The sequence below is a fragment of the Prosopis cineraria genome, unplaced genomic scaffold (assembly GCF_029017545.1).
Source record: "Prosopis cineraria cultivar Desert tree isolate PC_DT_omini unplaced genomic scaffold, ASM2901754v1 PC3, whole genome shotgun sequence".
In the NCBI taxonomy this organism is placed as follows: Eukaryota; Viridiplantae; Streptophyta; class Magnoliopsida; order Fabales; family Fabaceae; genus Prosopis; species Prosopis cineraria.
The window spans coordinates 46,297,013-46,317,798 of NW_026555334.1; the positions used below are offsets into that span (position 1 = coordinate 46,297,013).

The 20,786-nt window shown below is 34.7% G+C and overlaps 3 protein-coding genes and 1 pseudogene across 5 annotated transcripts; 3 read left to right on the top strand and 1 right to left on the bottom strand.

Annotated features, from left to right (window-relative positions):
* The first annotated feature begins 359 nt into the window (after window positions 1-359).
* On the top strand, window positions 360-6,482 carry LOC129307043 (calmodulin-binding protein 60 B-like). 2 transcript variants are annotated; one of them, XM_054947902.1, is made up of 9 exons: window positions 360-670; window positions 2,656-2,807; window positions 2,915-2,987; window positions 3,928-3,968; window positions 4,116-4,600; window positions 4,700-4,860; window positions 4,993-5,199; window positions 5,899-6,022; window positions 6,131-6,482. In XM_054947902.1, exons 2-9 carry the CDS (start codon window positions 2,716-2,718, stop codon window positions 6,325-6,327), a joined length of 1,380 nt encoding a protein of 459 aa, XP_054803877.1. In that variant the 5' UTR covers window positions 360-670; window positions 2,656-2,715; the 3' UTR covers window positions 6,328-6,482. The 2 variants fall into 2 exon arrangements, with proteins under 2 accessions (XP_054803877.1, XP_054803878.1); XM_054947903.1 differs by lacking the exon at window positions 2,656-2,807 and having other exon boundaries at window positions 363-670.
* Window positions 6,483-9,505: 3,023 nt separating this feature from the next.
* On the top strand, window positions 9,506-11,275 carry LOC129306576 (uncharacterized). The gene is made up of 5 exons (XM_054947253.1): window positions 9,506-9,898; window positions 10,187-10,274; window positions 10,360-10,433; window positions 10,764-10,820; window positions 10,947-11,275. The coding sequence occupies exons 1-5, from the start codon at window positions 9,788-9,790 to the stop codon at window positions 11,100-11,102; spliced, it is 486 nt and encodes a 161-aa protein (XP_054803228.1). The 5' UTR covers window positions 9,506-9,787; the 3' UTR covers window positions 11,103-11,275.
* Window positions 11,276-14,718: 3,443 nt separating this feature from the next.
* LOC129307538 (U6 spliceosomal RNA) lies at window positions 14,719-14,837 on the bottom strand (annotated as a pseudogene).
* A 360-nt stretch (window positions 14,838-15,197) lies between these two features.
* Window positions 15,198-20,383, top strand: LOC129306737 (importin subunit alpha-like). 2 transcript variants are annotated; one of them, XM_054947465.1, is made up of 11 exons: window positions 15,198-15,588; window positions 16,223-16,319; window positions 16,399-16,490; window positions 16,577-16,708; window positions 17,193-17,378; window positions 18,234-18,397; window positions 18,487-18,565; window positions 18,806-18,934; window positions 19,062-19,189; window positions 19,281-19,658; window positions 19,767-20,383. In XM_054947465.1, exons 1-10 carry the CDS (start codon window positions 15,373-15,375, stop codon window positions 19,654-19,656), a joined length of 1,599 nt encoding a protein of 532 aa, XP_054803440.1. In that variant the 5' UTR covers window positions 15,198-15,372; the 3' UTR covers window positions 19,657-19,658; window positions 19,767-20,383. The 2 variants fall into 2 exon arrangements, with proteins under 2 accessions (XP_054803440.1, XP_054803439.1); XM_054947464.1 differs by having other exon boundaries at window positions 19,817-20,383.
* Window positions 20,384-20,786: the final 403 nt, after the last annotated feature.

A 20,786-nucleotide genomic window follows, 5' to 3' on the forward strand; every position in this document is an offset into this window, starting at 1 on the left:
GAAATATCCGGGAATAATAATTGATAAAAAGAGGACAATAAAAAGGGGGACATGGGGGTGAAGAAGTAAGGAACTCTACTTTTGGCATTTTTCATTTTTGAACAAGTGCTTCCAAAAATGTAGGAAAAAAGGCATTTTTTTTTCAATGAAAGTGAAAATAAAAAAACAAGTAAAAAAATTTGATTTTGGATGTAGCTATGGAAGCCAGTACTCGTATCAAGGTGAATTAAGATCCAAATTCCGGTAAAAAAAAAAAATTGTCTATATTTATGTTATCTTGTTTTGAATAGAATTATATTCAAGAGATAATATTTTGTAATAAAAAAAAAAAAAAAAAGCAAGCAAGACTGCAGAGAAGGCGGCTAGCTTTATTGAGTCAAAGTCAATGCAAATAACTTAAAAATACAAAGGGTGGCATTAATTAAAAAATCTCGGGGAGAGCTGCAAAACTCATCTCTCTCAACCTGCAATGTCGAAATCGTTTTGTCGCCTCCCCTCCAAGCGACGCATTAGCCTGCAGTTTGAAGCTTGTAGAGGAAAATCCATGGCGCGATCTGCAGACTCGTCCCAGTTTCTAGGAGGACGAATGTGTGGGAGAGGGTGAAGCGCGTAAGCCACAGATTGGCCTCTCTCTTCATTGCTAGTCTCGGACGGAATAGATTGCCTCTAGGTCAGTTTAGCTCTCCGCTTCTGCTGCTCCATTTTACTTCATCATCTTCTCTTCTCGTGCCCCATCTTCATCTCTATTTCCGTTTTGCCTACTGCTCTTAGCTAGACTTGTCGTTCAGGTCAACGCATGCTCTGATGCCCATTTTCACTGCTCATCGCACTGACAGACTCACGAGCACCGTCGGGCTCATAACTGTGTTGGATTATTTAAATTTTAGTTTTATTTTATATTTATTAAAATAAAAATTTAATAAATTTTGTTATCATGAATATCGTATAGATTTAATTTTGAGAATCAAATTTAATATTAAAATTTTTATAATTTTTATATATTTGTATTATGTATAGTTTAGATTTAAAATTTTTAATTTATAATTTTTTTAAAAATTTTTTAAATGCCAGTTTTAAATATTTTAATTTTTATATTTTATTTATCAAAATACAAATTATAAAAAATTAATATTAAATATGAATTGTGCAGAATACATCTAAATAGTTAATATATAAAAAATTTATTATTAAATTAGACCCTTCAAATTAAATCTATAAAATATTGTGATTAAATTTTTTTATAATTTATATAAATTTTTATTTTAATAAATATAAAATAATACTTTAAATCTAGATCATCTAATGAATCAAAATTTGAATGATATAGATCTCATTACACTAATGAGTATGAGATAAGCATTGGGGATAAGTCCATAAAACCAGCTTTCTTTGCTCCTATAAGACAATTATTATTCAAGATATTATAATACTCTAAGCATCTATAATTCTATGTATGTTATATACAATATTGTAGTTAGTTTTTTGAAACTAGAAATGTTCTGTCCGTAATAAAACACTCCCTCTAGGATTTATGTGGATTAAAGTATAAATTTGTTCTTGAAATTTTCACATAAATACACCTCATATGTTTTCAATTTTTTTTTATTGACGCAATGTTATCTCAACATTTTTCAATTTGGTGTAACATCATCTTGATTATTGGTTTTCATTTAGTAGCCATGTGGCGTATTTTAAAAGTCAAGGGGGAAAAAAGTAGAGCCACATTCAGTCTTGGAGTCTCCTTGCGATCATCTTCACTTTTCCTTCCTCACTCTTTCGCATCTCTTTCACCTTCTCCTTCCTCCTCTTTTCCAATCAAATATATGTGAACCAAATTATCTAACTTAACGGTCAATGCAAATAAACCCTAACGGTAGAGTAATATTATATCAAATTGAAAAATATTAGGATGGCATTGCGTTAAAAAAATCTTAAGATATGAGATGAGCTTGTGTGAAAATTTTGAAAATAAATTTATATCTTAACCCTATTCCAATTCCACATGTTTCATTATAACCAAATAAAACCATAAACTTTATTAAGCTCGTATAAAGATTTAAGAAGTTTCTAGTTTAACTCTTATGGAATTTACATACATACTTTAAAATAAAATACCATCACATATTCATTAAGCTTTCCAACATTTAATGAAAAAAAAAAGGCAAAGACAGACATAAAAATTAGAAAGGTAAATTATAATAAATAAGATGACAATAACCTATAAATAGTAAGCATTACTCGAAAGAGACATTCCTTTGTTAGAGCTTACAAAATTTTTGGAGATCCTATACCTACTCATTTTAGTTGTGTTGGATCAGAGGCTTAATTAATTTTATCTTGACAAGAACATTATCTTCCTTGCGCTAAATGCACGCGGCTATCGAGATTTAGAATTCCTAATGCCTTGCGCTAATTCTCCCGGGCTGATCCTTTTAACTGTTACAACGCGCATTCGAATCAGCTAGCAGCGCGTCATTAATGTTCCGGTCGAGTTCACTGACGAGAGGGCTTTTGGAGTTTAAATTACTTATCTAGCTTGTGTTGTGTGGACTGTGGACTTTTTGTGCGCGCTTCGTGAATTAGATCAAGTTCGTAATTTCCGGTAAATATCCTCACAACTTCTACGTAATGTGATGTACCTCTGCTTTTTTAAAGGCATCATGAGCGTGCGTTCAAGAACCCAGAACTGTACGTCCCAGGCCTCGTGCAGCGAGGATGGCCTCGAAGAGAAAACCCGATGACTCTGACATTCCAGCTGAAAAGCCAAAGCGGAGACACGAAGATACTATAGGAAAAGAGATTATTCTGTATTAATCTACTTTTAATTTAGTGGATGTCTTCAGATTTATGGGGTAATTTTTATTCTTTGCAGCAGCTCCATAAAAATATATATAATTTTGCGATTACCATGCAGGAGCAATGGGGATAATACCAACGTGCTCTGCAAGTGCGGAAACTCCGACCTTGAAGCTATGGTGCGAAGAGTGGTAAGACATAACTTTTTTTTTTTTGGATGAAAACTGAATTCATTCATAATCAGAAAAAAAAAAAACAAGAACAAGTCAAGCAAAGTACAAGGAGAGCCAAATCAATCGTCATCAACCCCCTTCTGACAACTAAGGTAGTGGATGATCAACGATACAAAAAGAGCCCTCAATAGAATGAACTTTCCGAACCAGGTGGTGAGCAGTGTTAATCACATCTCTATGAACAAAACTAATAATAACAATCCAGTTCCGATGAATTAAACTAATAGCATGAGAAATGAAGTTCTGAGAAGTATGATCAGCAGTCACGCCTCTAGTCAGGAGGTTTATCGCTTCCAAACAGTCTGAATAAATTTCTATCTTTTTGAACCCTTGATCCCAGCATAATTCGAGTCCCCTAATGATCCCCATTATTTCAGCTACTGTTGAAGGTAGATTCCCAAGCTTACAACAAACCCCTTCACCCAATTGCCATTCGCACCAGTCATGTGTCCCCCACAAGTAGCTTTCTGCTTTCATCTACTCATCTTCTATAGCTTTCTGCATTTTCAAGAAGCTTCAGCTGCAGCAATGAAATTGCTCAGTGTTATGCCTGTTTTTTATATGCGGTTCTATACATGGATCGAATGTCTACTCTCTATACGCGTTTCCATGAAAGGCATGATTCGGCCCTTTCTATATTTGTCACAAAGTTCTGAGTAGCTTTCTCCCCTTTATCTTTGTTAATTAGCAATCGATTTTCTTATATCTTGACGCAACCAGCTTCAGTTTTGTTTGAGATACCAATTCATTCATTTTTGGACCTTTGTTCAACAATTTGCAAGCTGTGTCACACACACGTGTGTGAGATATATTTTCTACCCTAACTCGATCTATTCTTCTTGCCTTAGTGACCTTTAATTTTTATTGATTCTGATGTGTTTCTCCCGCTTTTAATTAGTTGCGAGAGGAGTTGGCTGCAGCACAGAACCAATCTCCAAGGTTTGAATTTTGATTATTATGCATAGCTTCCTGTGTTTTCTGTTTTCTGTGTGATGCATTCCTACTTCTTAAACTGTTCAGTTACTTACCGTACACAACCTTGTGTATTTATTTATGCTTTATATTTTTTTAATTAAATTATTGCAGATTGACCTCTAACCAGTGTGGTGGGATATCGGAAGCCAGATACTTTCAGTTGCGTTTCGTTAATAACCTAAAACGGGAATATTATACACAGAAAAATATATTGGCTGAGGGTGACGAGCCTATTCAAATTGATCTACTTGATGTTAGATCTCAATCTATCGTAAATGAGGGTCCCATGTCTTCCATGAAAATAGATATGTGTGTCCTCCCAGGGGATTTTGGAAGCAATGAGGATGATCATCAGAATTGGAGCAGGGAGAAATTCGTTGACAGCATCTTACGACCAAGAGAAGGAAAAAAGGCACTTCTGAAAGGAGATACAGGAATCACACTAAAAGATGGAGTTGGTTCAATTCGTAATGAGATTGAGTTTACTGATAACTCAAGCTGGTTAAGAAGCGGAACCTTCAGATTAGCAGCCAAATCCAAAGAAGCAAACGTTATGGAAGCTACTAGCCAGCCTTTTACCGTCAAAGATAAAAGAGGTGCGTGTAAAAGTCTTGTTCTCTTTTGCATGCCACACATATCCATATTACATGACCTTCTTTCGTCTATTTATAAACTCTTTTGATTCGCTGAATCAGCCATCATGAAACTCGAACGACCGTCCTTGAATAGTGAAGTATGGCGCTTGAAACACATAGGGAAAGGTGGGCGAACTCACAAACAGATGTCAGTTGAAGGAATAGAAACAGTCAAGATTCTTCTGCAACGTTACACAATCAATCCATCTTTGTTAAGAGAGGTGCCATCATCTTTTAAACATTTTATATCTCCCTGTATATTATTTCCTTAGTTTTTATTAATTAATTGACTCAAATGCTGGACTTTGACCTACGTTACTGATATATTTACTTATTTGACTACCGACACCTAGAAATTTAGCAACATTCCGAGCGGTAAATGGCAGGATATAATTAAAAATGCTAGGGCGTGTGTTATTGACGATAAGGAGCGTTACCTCTATTGCGCAGCAGAAGGACCGCTGTGCTTCGTCTTTAATTCCATCTATGAGGTTGTGATGGTGAGCTTCGATAATGGTCAGACTTATCGTTCACCGGAAACTTTCACTTCGGATGAGAAGGTACGCATATTCATAACCGTTTCCACGCATCCACAGGTGTCTTTAATTAATGGGAGATTAAATTTTTGCTATATTCTTTGATTTTTTTGTTTTTGATTCGTTGAGGCTTAAAAGATACTTCTCTGATCTCGTTTATAAAGCAGAGATAAAAAATTTATTTTAATTTTATTTATAAGACATCTCAATAATTATTATATTTATTTTTATTCTCTTGCTCTTGTTTGATGTTAAAAAGATTATTAAATGTTAGAGTATTTTATTTTTAAAATAGATATATTTAATAAGAATAAAGTTCAAAAATTTTTAAATTTTTAAACAAAATTAATAAGATTTAAGGTTTTTTATTTCAATAAAAATATTAAAAGTAATTTATAAATAAAATAGAATAGTTTGATTTAGTTTTTGTCTATAATCTTTATATAGTGTAATATTTTCAACGCAAGTTTGGGCCTTTTAAGTGCATGTTGTGGGTGAAGTTATCGATCACAAAGCGTGTTCATTTCATTTTCATTCTCCAATTTATCAACCTCCTTCAATGCAAAGCACGGTGTAAATTGTGCGATTCATCCGTTTGGGGGGAGGCATAATTTGCAATTGATCCTAAGATATAATCAGTCTAGTTCTCTACCTTAAATCAATGGATGCTTAATTAGTTGGAAGTGATAGAGTGGATCCCTCATGCTGTGCTGATGAATGCAGCTTCTGGTGGAAATAGCAAAGCAGGAAGCTTATGAAAATGAGGGAGATTTCAAGCCATGGTCAGCATTGGAGAATAATCTACAAGCTGCGCAGTTCAGCGCTGGCGGCCCACCGGCTGAGCAAGGTAAAAGAGACAGCCGGCCAGCCATACAAACACTTGTTCAAATTTTAATGATGCACATGAGTTAAAGCACATTAATTGTTTTGATTTAACTAATTTGCTGCTGACCAGGGCAAGAGTTTGATTGGTGGGCCACCTCATCATTTGAGCAATTGTACTTGGAAGGAGACTTTGGCTGCTGTTCTTCTCAGCCACTCTTTAATCCTGACGCGGCTGCTTCAAGTTCAACCCCCAGCGAACGCAAAAGCAAAATGATGTGGATTAAGATTGGAGTTGCTTTCAAATTCTTAACATCTCTCTGCCGCTAATTGCAATGTCTTCTATTATGCTTTTAATTTATACCCAACATGTTTGGTTTGCCTTTACATCTTGCAATTTAAGTTTGGGCTGTGAAGATAATGGGGCTCTGTCTGCAATGACAATCGTGATCGTGCATGTTGCCTTTTATATTTAAAAAACAACATTTGCATGTTGTCTTGTATTGTAGGCCTTTTAATTGAATCGGCTAGGGCAGGAGTAGAGTCATGTAAGATCTTGACCAAAAACAGAAGTAAGTTAAGGGAAAATCGCATCCAGGACCCTCAAAAAGAAAATAATTGCTTTTCAAGCCCTAGACAATCTGATGATGCTACGAAGGTCCAAAAGCCTTAAATGCCATCAATTTTGAAACTCAAAAGACAACATTGCCCCTGATCTCTAGGAAATGGAACCCATGAGAAAACAGAAAATCTGTACTACCCTTCACTTTGTTCACAAAGATTTTCATCTTCAACTTTCATATTCTCGTGATCTTCCTTAGCTATTTGCTCCAAAGTTCAATTTTTTTTTTGAAAAAATTTAAAATGAAGAACCCTCCAAAAAAATTAGCAGCAAAAGATTCTCTCTTTACTTTTTTTTTCTTGCTTCTTCCTTCATTTTTTATCTCATTTTCTCGCCTTCCAAACAGTCGCAACAACGAGTAATGACACTTCCAAGAACGAAACATCAGGCGTCCCTGCTGCTGATGTCGATCTCCCCACTGCCACAACTGATAGGTTCCATCGAAACCCCTAATTTTTGTGCTGTCATGTTTATTGCTGCTCGCATCTGTCACGTCCGTTTTTTTTTTTGGGTCCTTTTCTATTGAAAAAAAGGGTGAAAATGGCCTAAGGGCCGCTTTCTTGGTTGGTAAAAACTTGGGTCCGAGTATGCTTATGATGAAAACCTTTTTTAATTTTTTATTCATGTTCATATTTATATCTATATTTATTAAAAAATTTTACAAATTTTTTTAAAAAATAATTTTTCATCAATCAGACAATACAGTTTTAATCAGGATCATCCAATTTAATTTTAATATTTTTATAATTTTTTAAATTATTTATTTAGATATATTTTGAATAGTCAAAGATTTAACATTAATTTTTATTTTAATAAATGAAATATTAAAAATAAAGATAATATCTTAATTGTTACTTTAAAAAATATTTTATAAAAAATTTATTAGTTAAAAATTTAAATTTAAATTATCCAAAAAATCTGTATAGTCAATTTATAAAATTATAAAATTTTTTAATATTAAAATTGGCTAGTTCAAATTAAATCTAAACTATTTAGTTACTTATAGATAAGTTTATTAAATTTTTATAATTTTTTTATTTTATTAAATATAAAATAAAAATATAATTTAAAATTTTAAGCTTGAATTATTCAAATTAAATTATCTAGATGGTTCAGATTTTATTAGAAGCCTAATGCTTCATGGAAGATGACTCCATAGAAACTTGTACTCCCTTTGTTAAAAAATATAAGGTATTTTTAAAAATATTTAATGTTAAAAAATATAAAATATTTTTAGTCTTTCAGGGTGTAATCATTATCTTTTTTAAAAAGTGCTCATATTAATAATAGATTTATATTTATTATAATATATTTAATAGGGGTGAATATATAACAATATGATTAGTTTAAAAATAAATAATTATTTTATTGAGATAAAATTTAATTAAAAGTATTTTATATTTCTAAGTAGAGAAAGTATACGTTAATTTTTTATTTTTTTTTCTGGAATGCTTCATTCGGTACTTTTTTCCCTGCCTCTACTATTGGGAAGAAAGAAAGGTGGAGTCTATGGATTTATTGAATGAAAATATCATATATTTGCTGGAGAAAAAAAAAAGAAAATATCATATAAAAATCATGAACTTTGGAGCGAACGGCCAAGATAATTATGAGAAAGATGAAGGTTGAAAATGAAAATGTTCGTGAAGAAGAGAGGGGTAGCACGAATCTTTTGTTTTCTAATGGGTTCTATTTTTCAAATGCTATGGACAATTCAGTCTTTTAAATTTTAAAATTAATCGCATATTAGATCTTTGAGCTTTCCTAACATTATCAATTGTATTGGGTCTAAAAATTAATTACTCTCTCTACCTAAAAGAGTTAAATATTAAAAAATATAAAATACTCGTAGTCTTTTAAAGTATAGTTATTGCTTTTTTTAAAGTGTCCCTATTGATAATAACTTTATATTTATTAAAAAATGTTTAACAGGGATATATATGAAAAGATAGAGTTAATTTAAAAGTAAATAATCAATTTATTATGAGTGAGATTCAGTTAAAAATACTTTATATTTTTAAACAGATAGAGTATTTCTTCTCTAAAAGTTTCATAAGTGAAGGATCCATTCATCATCCCTCGTCAAAGTAATAAAATTTGAATCATCTAAATTTTAAGTTGAATAATTTAAATTTAATTAATTTTTTTATATTTATTAAAATAAAAATTATAAAAATTGTAATGAATTTTTTTATCATCAACAAGGTCCAAGTTTAATTTATAGGATTCAATTTAATTTAATATTAAAATATTTTATATTTATTTATTTTCATTATTCATATGTACTTTACATAATTCAAAATTAATAAAAATATAAAATAATTTTTAAATTTTTTTAAAAATTATAAATTAAAAATTTTAAATTTATACTATATAAAATACATTTGGAAAGTAAATATATAAAATTTCAAAATCAAATGAGACGCTCCAAATTAAATTTATACTTAATTAATAATAAAAAAATTCATTATAATTTTTTTATAATTTTTATTTTAATAAATATAAAATAATCTATCAAATTTACATCACTCAAATTTTAATTTAAATGATATAGTTTTTCTATTTAAAAATGTAAGGTATTTTTTAAGGAGTTGAATATTAAAAATATAAAATATTTTTAATCTTTTAAGATGTAATAATTGTCTTTTTTTTTAAAACACATTTATTATTAATGACTTTATATATATTATAGGATTTTTAATAGTGATAGATATAAAAAGATAAAGTTAGTTGAAAAGTAAGTAATTATTTTATAAAAAAATAAATTTTAATTAAAAATATTTTATATTTTTAAATAAAGGATTAGATGTTGTATAGGTACCGTGATTCTCCCATGCTAAAACCTGGCGTTTCGTTTCTTGTGACAAAAATATCTATCTTGCAAGTTGAAATGTCTCGAACTTTCTTCCCTGATATCTTCCTCTGGTCTAATGTGGCGGACGAGATATTTTTTTCTCTCTCCCTTCCTCAACAATCTTTCTCGCTCCTCTCCCTCTCTCCCCCAACCCCTTTTCGATCCCCTAAAATTCACGCTTCTCTCCTCCTGCATTCTGTCTAGTTTCATCATTAAAATTGTTTCCTGATTGGAGCTGGTTTCGGCCGCTTTAATCTCCTCTTGTCTTCTGGTCGAACCTGTTGGTGCAGCATTTCTCTTGGTCTGCTCCTTCCATGGATCCGGAGGGAGGATCCAACGATGGATCCAGCTACTACTCCATCCTCGGCATTCCTAGGGACGCCTCCTTCTCCGATGTTCGCACCGCTTATAGGAATCTCGCTCTGGTAATAATACGCCGCTGTCTCGCTGCTTTCTGTTCTTCTTCCTTACTCTTTCAATTATTTTTCTTGTTGTCAAACAATATAATTCGACATCTCTTTTGTTTTCCGAGTCTTGGAAATATTTTGTGCAGTAGTTTTTGACAGAGATTTATAATTACTTCAAGCTTATATTCGTCTTGCTCTGCTCTTAATGCCCACCCTGATTAATTTTAGAGTTTACTTGTAATAAACGGTAGAGGGCAATTTGAATTTTGAATTTTTTTAATTTTATCTTGTGTTGTGCTTGAGAAGAAGTGGCACCCGGACAAATGGGCCGGAAACACTGCAATAATTGGAGAAGCCAAACGGCGATTCCAGCAAATTCAAGAAGCTTACTCAGGTTACATTAACACGACTTCATTGTTGTAAAGCCAAACTCAACCTTGGATCAACAAACAAAACTCACGCCTGTGTTCCTGTTGCAGTTCTTTCCGATCAATCTAAAAGGTCAATGTACGATGCCGGGTTCTACGATCCTTTAGTAGAAGAAGAAGACGAAGTTCGTATAGTTTCCTTTATATAGCTCAGGCAAACGCTGTACCGTAAACAGGGCGAGGTAAAACCTTTGTCGTTTGGGCGTACGCCGAAACGATGATATCGTTTGTCTCGCCTTGTGCTCGGTAATAAATTCTTATTTTCCCCTCTTTTTCCGTTGCGTTCATCGCCCATCTTGGCCTCTGTGTTCGGCGTAGTTAATGTGGGAAAAAAAAAAAAAACAGGGCGTGCTTTTTAAAATTAAAGCTGGTATCTTTGTAGTAGATATTTACATCTAGTAAATTAAAATTTTAACTAATTAATCATTGTTTTGCGTGTTTAACCACGGGATCAGGAATTCTGCGATTTCATGAACGAAATGATCTCGATGATGAACAATGTGAAGGACGAGGTACTGCTGTCTGATTGATCATAATTTTCTTGGTTAGAAGAATGGCATGACAAGAGGAATTGGTAAAGGTTTGCATAACGGGGATTTTTTTTTTTGTTTTGGTTTTATACTTATGACGATGAATAGGGGAACAGTTTGGAAGATCTGCAGAGGATGTTCGTAGAAATGGTTGGTGGAGATGAGATGAGCTTCGAGTCGAGGAATGATCAAACGAGTGGCAAGAGAGGACGTGTCAGTACACCAACAGGCAACGCGGCTAAGCGCAGCAACTCTCGCCGCTAGGGTTGAATTCGTGGTGTTCTTGTAGTTTTTACCCTTTTCTTTTAAAATGGCTAAAAACTTCCCCAGCAGAAATGTCAAATTCTAGCATTTAATTCGGATGGGGGAGTCGGGAGGAATTGGGCTGTGTTCTGGAACATTTGAATCAAATAAACTCAAGCCTCTCTTCTTATTTATTTGCTTATTGTTGTTCTGTCAGCTTTTTATTGAATCCATTTTCCATAGAGCACTGATTATGTTTGAGGATTAGCGTAGAGCTCTTGTTGGGCGCCCACGTGGATTTAATGGCCATGTTTGGAGACGTGTAAGGCATGTATAAATTGTTGGGACAGAAGCGGGATATACCAAAGCAAATTCACGCTCATAATTCGTAGTAGAATGGGGTCGAGGCAGAGGGGCTGCATCCAGTTCATGGGACCCACATAGAAAGATTATTAACGTCGGTGTACCTGGGACCCAGCTGGTCTCGTGGTCCACCCACCGCTTTCCTTCTTCTTTGTTTATTAAAAAAATTAATTATTCAATCTTTAAAATTTTAATTTTTTTAATAATTTGATATTAAATTGTGGCTTGTTGGAATTCAATTTTTAAAATTTTAAGTTAATTATAACTCATTTTTAAAATTGTAATTTTTACACTTCAGTCTTTATAATTTCAATAGTTTAAATATTAGTCCATACAATATCTTAAAAAATAAAATTATAAAGATTAAGATTATATTAAAATTTATAATTAATATTTTAATTTATTAGCCCTTTTAATTTTTATAAACATTGTAAATATCAAAAGTTTAAAATGTTTTTAAAATAAAATAAATTACATGAACTTAATTTAAAATTGAAGAAAATTAGAACAACCTCTAAACTATTGAGCGGGTGATATTGCATCTTTTAAACCAGTGGCCAAAAAACTTTAAAATAAAAAAGAAATTTGAATTCCTCTTTATTTGTTTTCAATAATTTCTAAGCCTCCTTATCCTTTCATCCCATGCAATATTCGCCCCCTCAGGCCGCCACCAAGTTACTCCCAATATTTGATCGTAAAATCAACGATTCGGAATACAGTGAGAGCAGGTTTTATGTGCTGCATAATAAGAGTGACATAAAAAGTAAATTATACCATCCATTATAATATTTGTTTGAATAAAACCGGGTAACTTTCATTCAAGACTGAAATCAAAGACAGAAACAAACAGGGAAAGCTAAGGAAAAAAACCACAGAAAAAAAAAAACAAAACCGGCACCACCCTTGAGACTCAAACATCCTATCTGTGGTGGCACCTCATAAAGAGAATCAGTAGGGATACTATGACACAACTTCTCTAAATAGGCAGCTTTTCTATTGTCTTCCTTGAACATAAAATTAAAATTCACAGACCAATTCCTATACTACAGCAATTTCCTTGTAGCATCAATGGTATTTTTTAAAGGGTGATGACTATAATTATTCCTTGTAATTATTGAAATAGCATATACATTATCACAATAGACCTCTACAGTCTTGTAACCTCTTTCCCAATGAAGTTATAGGCCTGTAAAAATACCATTACAATCTTTATTGGTATCCTGGTTTGTTGAATCATACAAACGGAGGAGGGGCGGATGAGAGGATCAAGTCAGTTTATATACGTATCAAGTCGTGTGTGTGTGTGTGTGTTATATAGGGGCTGCATCACATATTTAAAAGAAAAAAGATACAAGAAATTTTGAAAGCCCGGATCATAAAAGAGGGGGTGATTGATTGGGTGAACAAAAAAATACAAGAAATTTGAAAATATATACTACTTATTTCGTTAAAAAATATGAAATATTTTTAATTGACTTTTATCTCTCAATAAAATAGTTAATTATTTTTAAACTAATGTTATACTTTTATATTTATTTTTATTTAATAAAGTATTTTATTTTAAAATAAATATAAAATAATTTATTTTGATAAAAGCAGATTAATTATGATGTATGAGGTAAAAAATTCAAGAAGACGTTCCAACCCTTGGTGGGAAGGATTATGTGACGTATGATGAAAAAAATACAAGACGACGTTCCAACCCCTGGTGGGAATGATTATAGCTGTGCTTAGGATGTCAAAATAAGGACAGTCCTGATTGGCCTGCCTTGAGCCACGAACATCCACGATGCTCGTTCCTATGCTCCCAGTCTTCAGCCAAGATAGCTTTTCACTACACTAGTCGTTAGAGCTGAAAAAATAAACCGGCTCAATTATTATAAACTTAAATCTTTAAATTTAGTTTTTTATTTTTAACCCCATTTTTTGATGCCTGGTTCTTGTTTGAAGAGCTTAGGGCTGGTCTCTCAAGCCCTGTTCCAAAAATAAAAATAAAAGTAAAATAAAATTAACCATTTAAATTAATTAAAATATTTTAAAATTTAAAAAATTAAATTTTTATAATTTTTAGAAATTAAATAACATACATTTAGAAATCTAAATTAATTATAACATTCATCAATCAAAACCCAACTCTCTTCATCCTTATCATCTATAAATAAAACATTAAAACCCTTAAAAGTAGGCTCATTTGTTGAAGGTAAGAGAGTTTTAACATCAATATACTCTTCAATCATTTTCTTCTCACCTGCAATAAATATTAACAAAATTGTGTCATTATTAAATATACACACTAACATATATTACAAGATAAAATATTTAAATATATCACAAGAACAAGAGGTGTAAGGCGGAGGGCTGAGGGCGAGAGCGATAGGATGAGGTTGAGGGAGAAAAGAACGCAGGTTCAAGGTGAGGAGTGATTAGGGTTCACGCGCAGTTCAAGAATTAGGATTAGAGAGGGCTTCAGGCGATATGTATGTGACTTCAAAGTTCGAGCATGTATTTCATGTTCCACTAAAAAAAAAATAGTAGAGTTTGAAGAGTTATTTGAGTCCAAGCTCTATTTTACAAAGCTTATTAAAACTAGCCTCTTAAACTCGGTTGCTTAAAAGAATAAATTTTAAAGCCCCAAACTCTTATTTAAATAGGGTCTTCGGATTTAATCTCTTAAATTTAACCCTTATTATTAACTCTATCAGTCACCAAGTTGTAGTTGCTTCAATTTGTTACAAGTCACTCCATCGCTGCGGAACCATCCACTCCAAGCTTAGCATCCCTCTGGTTCCCTTGGAAAGGTCCCTGTCATTTTGATTTCAAGTGCCCAGACAAGCACGTCGCAACCCCGTGACTTCCTTCGCGCCCGAAAGCAGTTGCTCGCGGTTTAATAACCCCTACATACCTATTTTATAATTCAAACCAGGCAGCGATCATGTTTGTTTTCACAACTAATTCTGCGCAGGCAACAAACTCAAACCACAAACGATAATATCAACGTGCATAGCCGCACGTTTCCCCATATATTTATCATTATCATTAGTTTACTCTATTTTATATTTTAAAGAACTAATCGCGGCCGAGAGCACCAATAACAGATGGCATCGATCCATCTTAATTATTTCTGCTCCTCACTCCATCATGAAACCCTGCGCTCGTCTAACCCCCTTTGCAATAGAGGCCGGCAGCGGAAATGCTGCAAATTACACTTTTTTTTGCCAACCAAATTGTAACAATATGATACAGTACACTGTCACACTGACATGTCGCATAAATTACAAATATAAAGCTCCCGTTTTTTTCCCCCTCAACTTGTGTGTGTCATCCTTGCATAGGGATCATACTAATCCTTTCTGTATCTTTTCAATTTTATCGGAAAGGATCATTTTTATTTCTTTTTGGCACTTCAGGTTTTGAAACAGACATTTTTTCTTTCCCTGTGGTCGTAGAAGAATTTTGTTCACGTCTCACTTGGCCATGAGAAGAGGATGATGAAAGAATAATGTGGAGAGCGAAAAGTGCGGCCCAAAAGATCTGAGGATTTGGTCCAGGCAAATCTAGCCGAAGCCCTAGCCCAATCCATGGCGCACCGCAGAAAAAACTTGACGGCGCTAACGCGGGGAGGACACTTCCAGTTGCTTCATCCCAACGTTCAAATTCGAAACCAGTGGCACTTCCGCAAATGTTAGCCGATCCAAGTCCTGTTTCCTTGCCACCTGTCGTCTCCCTTTCTTATATAAGCCTTTCTCTTGCCTTTCTGGTCTTTATGGCTATGCGTTTCAAACCCTGAGAATTCTAAACCCCTCCCTCTCTCCACCCGTCCTTCTTACCATATCCGAAACCCTACGGTTCCCCGAACGTGCAAAATTGCTGATTACCCTCGATCGCGTTTACGAGGCTTTGTTAATTGATTCTCTTCGATACCGTCAATATGTCGTATCGACCTACCGGTAACTCCAGGACCGAGGTCCGTCGGAATCGATACAAGGTGGCCGTAGATGCCGAAGAAGGTCGGAGACGGCGAGAGGATACCATGGTCGAGATCCGAAAGAACCGTAGGGAAGAGAGTTTGCAGAAGAAGAGGCGCGAGGGCCTTCAAGCTCAGCAGATGCCTGCTTCGATACACTCTACTGCCGTAGAGAAGAAGGTGAATTTTGTCGACTTCTATTCATTGAAAGACAACTGATAGGAATTATTTAGATGGAAGCTTGTTTGATTTATGCTTTTATATTCTACGGTTACTTGTTTAAATCAACAATTAACTGTTCTGTGTGAGCTGGGCGTCACCATGATCATCGGAGTTGTCATTTTGCGCCTTCAGCCAGCAGAGTCGACATGATCATGTTGTCCCATATGCTTGTCTCATTCCTATTTAAATTAATTTTCAGCGTAGTTTTAGCTTGAATTGCGTGAATATTCTTAGCCTTAGTGAAATAGGTGATTATTATGTAAATTGTCCAATTAGAATTCTGGTTTTTGATATTATAAGTTGCCTGTGGACTATATAATTCATTGTTGGTCGTTGCCTATATTGACATAGGTTTATTGGAATGTGATATTAGAGGTTGGGGCAAGGGATTTTGTACAAATGGAAACGTACAATATTGTAATGGGCTAATGAGTGTGGAAAAATGGGTTTGAAACCATTTACCTTTACTTTATTCACAATTTGAAATCTGTTGGTGTTGTACTCAGTTTTTTTGCCTCCAGGCTTAATTGTGATTATGTGTATTTATAAGAATTGTGAACCAATGTTATTGATAGTTGCTATCCTGCTGCAGTTGGAACACCTACCGTCCATGATTGCAGGCGTTTGGACAGATGATCATAACCTGCAGCTTGAGTCAACAACTCAGTTTCGGAAGTTGCTTTCAATTGGTTTGTTACTGTTTTATATAATATTTTTTGACTGTTTAATTTCTGGTCAATTTTGATAAACTTGATTTATGTTTGACAGAGCGTAGTCCGCCAATTGAGGAGGTTATTCAAGCTGGTGTAGTTCCTCGCTTTGTTGAATTTTTGATGAGAGAAGATTTTCCTCAGTTGCAGGTTTGTCACCTACCATTATAAACTTACTCCCCTCCCCCCAATTTTGGCATATGTATGGCCATGACACAATCAAATTTATACTATAGTTTGAGGCAGCTTGGGCTTTGACGAATATAGCTTCTGGAACATCTGAAAACACTAAAGTGGTGATCGATCATGGTGCTGTCCCGATTTTTGTTAAGCTCCTTGGTTCTCCAAGTGATGATGTCCGCGAACAGGTGCATCATTTATCTACATAATGTCTTAGTTTGCACTTTTCTCTCATTATAGGGGAGAAATTAGGAGAAAATGGAATGAATATATTTATTGTGATGCTGACCTTTTTTCATTTCCTTGGTTCTCCAAGGCACAAAGTCTGCGAACAGGTGTTCAATTTATATAAAGTGTCTTAATTTGCCCTTGTCTCCCGATGTAAAGGGGAAATTAGGAGAAAATGGGAAGAATATATTTATGGGCCTTTATTAATTTTGCTTTTGTTTTAGTTCTTCATGATTTTGGAATTGGAGAATGTTGTCTTTAGTTCTTTACGTGCTTGGGCAAATATCTGTCTGGGAAAAAAGTGGCTGGGCTTAGTGCCTGGAGTTATGAGTGTTACTGATGTGTAGTTGACCATTAGCATGAGAATACCTTGGGAGTGCCATCTTTGCATAACTTCAGATAATTTGACCTCTTTTTATTGCCCTGTTTGTTGGGGTGTCACAGGCTGTGTGGGCATTAGGGAATGTTGCTGGAGATTCTCCCAGGTGCCGTGATCTTGTTCTCAGTCACGGGGCCTTGGTTCCTCTGCTGACACAGTTGAATGAGCAAGCTAAGCTTTCTATGTTGAGAAACGCTACATGGACGCTTTCAAATTTCTGCAGGGGCAAGCCACAACCTCCTTTTGAACAGGTATAAGATGGGTTTTGGTCTCCACCCCCCCCCCCCTCTATGTTCTTTTTTTCTCTTTTTCTGGAATCAGGAGGCACCGGTTGGGATGTAAACAGCCTAATGTTGTCACTTTCACTTCTCCACTGAAGGCCTCATCGCTTTTATTTGAAATATTTTCAATGTCTGGCTGAGTTTGATGTCTTGACATGTTTCTTAATTTTGGAAAAATTAATCTTTTTAGTCCTTCAATTTTTAATTCACTTGTAACTCAGTCCCTCAACTTTTGAACCACTTATAATTTAGTCCCTCAACTTTTGTTAATTTTTTTTTCATGTTAACTTAGATCTCACATTAATGAGCAAGAGGATGGTATTTTAGAATAATATATGAGCATTTTTTTATCCCTCTTATTTGATAAGAAATTTTTTTAAAAAAAATTAAAAAATAAGGACCAAATTATAAGTGAATTATAAGTTGAGGGATTGAGTCATAGCGAGTTATGGTTGAGGGACTGAGTCGCAACGAGTCATAGTTGAGGGACTGAATTACAAGTGAGTTAAAAGTTAAGGAATTAAAAGATTAATTGTCTCCTTAATTTTCTTTTGCCTCCCTCATCCTGGTATTGTGCTCTTCTATTAATTTCTTAGCCGTGGTGAGCAAGTGCAACGTTATTTAGTGGTAACTATGATTGAAATTTACATTTGCTTGATGTCTGTGCTGCAAGAAGGGGTAGCTATGAGAGATTTCTGTCATATTAGTTGATTTTTCTTGTTGAACATTATTGTTCTTGTACTGGAACACTGGTGGGTCATTGATGGTTTCAAAAAATTTTCTTTCATTTAATGCGTCCGTTCACCCGTTCATTGGTTTCCACAGGTAAAACCTGCACTTCCTGCTCTTGCCCGTCTTATCCACTCAAATGATGAAGAAGTCTTGACTGATGCTTGCTGGGCACTTTCATATCTTTCTGATGGTACCAATGACAAAATTCAAGCTGTAATTGAAGCTGGTGTGTGTGGCCGGCTGGTTGAGCTTTTGTTGTGAGTGCTCGTGCTCTCTTTAATGATTGTCCATCAATGCAATGTAATTTAGGGTGGCAAGAAATTTTTAATCCTCTGCTCTTATTCAGGCATCCATCCCCTTCTGTGCTTATTCCTGCTCTTCGAACAGTTGGAAATATTGTCACTGGAGATGATATGCAGACTCAGGTATTGTCCAGGAGTGTCTTGTTCTAATGTGTATTTTGATTGGTGAGCAGTGTTGAAATTTAATCTTGACTAGCAGAAGAGATAAATTTAACTTGATTCTTTGTCTAAGACTTCTTCAAGTGTGGCCCATGTAGGACTCCTCTACTGAATTTATGTGTTAAGTCATGGAAGAGAGTTGACCTCGTCCACTATTTAGGTTTTTTTTTTTTTTGGTCTTAATGTGCTTCTGTTCATGTATAGGTTATCATCAACCACCAAGCACTTCCTTGTCTTTTGAATCTATTAACAAACAACTATAAAAAAAGCATAAAGAAGGAAGCCTGTTGGACCATATCAAATATCACAGCTGGGAACAAACAACAGATTCAGGTTTGTTCAAGTTTCTTGTGTTCATTTCTGCTGTAATGACGTTTTGGGATGCTTGAAAATTGTGATGTAGTTTTTCTGGCCTCATGCTGACAGAAAAATGTATGTATTTTTTTTTTCTCTTGTATAGGCTGTAATTGAAGCTAATATAATTGGTCCTCTCGTTCATCTTCTTCAAAATGCGGAGTTTGATATTAAGAAAGAGGCTGCGTGGGCTATCTCTAATGCTACATCTGGTGGATCTCATGATCAGATCAAGTATGGGAAGGAGCTTCTTGTAATTTTCCCTGGGATTTAATGGTGTTACAATTTTGTAAGATGCTATCAATTTTATTTCCTTGATTGACAGGTACCTGGTAAGCCAAGGGTGTATTAAGCCCTTGTGTGATCTTCTCATCTGCCCTGATGCTAGAATTGTGACTGTTTGCCTGGAGGGGCTTGAAAACATTTTGAAGGTGGGAGAAGCTGATAAAAATATGGGCAATACTGGGGGTGTGAATCTATACGCCCAATTGATTGATGATGCTGAGGGTTTGGAGAAAATTGAGAATCTACAGAGTCATGATAACACTGAGATTTATGAGAAGGCAGTGAAAATTCTGGAGACATATTGGTTGGAGGAAGAAGATGAGACTATGCCTCCAGGGGACACTTCCCGGTCAGGGTTCAACTTTGGTGGTTCTGAGGTTCCTGCAGTGCCTTCTGGGGGATTCAACTTTAATTGAAGGTATTTATACCATGTTTCATAAATTTGGCTTGGCATTCTTTAGTTTAGTCTCTAAATTCAGTGTTTATAAAATTATAAAATTAAGTTTTGCCACTTGCTTGTTTTCAGTGTTTACCTTTATTTGCATTGACATTATTTGGAACTCCGTTAACTGCAAGATTCTTGGCTGGTGTACCGATGGATATTCCTTCGTAAGACGGGACAACAGTTTGGAATCAAGTCCATGCCATCATTGCACTCTGGGTCCTATGGGGATCCAGCCTTGGTAAATAGAAGGTTGCTGGGCCGGCTTGGGTTTTTGCAACAGCTGGTTTTACACATGTCATGGGGAGTTAGATGACTGGCTTGGTTTGTTGCCGCTCCGGAATTATACTTTAGTTCTTTGCCAGGTCATCATTCCCGGTGTTCTGGCATTTATATAAATTTAGTGGAGTCTTGATTTTTCCTCCTATTGTTATACATTGAGTCGGTAAATTCCCGTTGTTAGTTTGGTGTTTTTGTCAAATGTTGGGAGTTTTTGCTTTGCTTTCCTTCTTCTCTTGAGCGTTTTGGTGGATGAAATTTACTCTGAAGCTTTTGTTATTCATTTCGTTCTTCTCTAGATAGTCGTATTAAATTGGTATGTGAAATTTCTTTAGTCTTTAGAAAACCATGTGGAAGAACTCTGATGTATTCTCAAATGTTATGTATAGTTGCTATGAGGGCTGACCCCTCTTCAAACGCAACTCCATTTGCGTTTTGCATCTTTCGATTTTTCCTTCAACCTCTTGACTACAAGTGGGGTCCTGCTGATTCGATTATGTTGCAGTTTAAATTATTCAATGGTTTGAACTCTCCAGCGTTTTGTCGATTAAGACGTTTGTCATATTTGGTGCTACTCCCCTGGGGAGCGGGAAACACAGGGAATGGGCATGAGGCGGAATCAAATTTTTTGCCTGGAATTTCTCTATAAACTCTGGCATAGCTTAACCTAAATTTTAAACCTGAAGACCCCGGTTCGATCCTCCCCGTTTGGTCCATTGCAACTTCAATTTTAATTGATGTGCTTTTGACTTAGAACTGATCGATTTTAATTTCTTTTAACATAGTGAATAATGAGTTGGTTATAAAGATAAATCACGTATGTAT

What these genes read in the sequence shown, in the direction of transcription:
- LOC129306737 (XM_054947465.1), top strand. Translation starts at nt 15,373, where the DNA reads ATGTCGTATCGACCTACCGGTAACTCCAGGACCGAGGTCCGTCGGAAT. An exon ending in CGGCTGGTTGAGCTTTTGTT is followed by an intron (nt 18,398 to 18,486) that starts GTGAGTGCTCGT and finishes GCTCTTATTCAG; the next exon opens with GCATCCATCCCCTTCTGTGC. An exon ending in GAGATGATATGCAGACTCAG is followed by an intron (nt 18,566 to 18,805) that starts GTATTGTCCAGG and finishes GTTCATGTATAG; the next exon opens with GTTATCATCAACCACCAAGC.
- LOC129307043 (XM_054947902.1), top strand. Translation starts at nt 2,716, where the DNA reads ATGGCCTCGAAGAGAAAACCCGATGACTCTGACATTCCAGCTGAAAAG. An exon ending in TACCGTCAAAGATAAAAGAG is followed by an intron (nt 4,601 to 4,699) that starts GTGCGTGTAAAA and finishes TCGCTGAATCAG; the next exon opens with CCATCATGAAACTCGAACGA. An exon ending in CTTTCACTTCGGATGAGAAG is followed by an intron (nt 5,200 to 5,898) that starts GTACGCATATTC and finishes TGATGAATGCAG; the next exon opens with CTTCTGGTGGAAATAGCAAA.
- LOC129306576 (XM_054947253.1), top strand. Translation starts at nt 9,788, where the DNA reads ATGGATCCGGAGGGAGGATCCAACGATGGATCCAGCTACTACTCCATC. An exon ending in CTTATAGGAATCTCGCTCTG is followed by an intron (nt 9,899 to 10,186) that starts GTAATAATACGC and finishes GTGCTTGAGAAG; the next exon opens with AAGTGGCACCCGGACAAATG. An exon ending in TGAACAATGTGAAGGACGAG is followed by an intron (nt 10,821 to 10,946) that starts GTACTGCTGTCT and finishes GACGATGAATAG; the next exon opens with GGGAACAGTTTGGAAGATCT.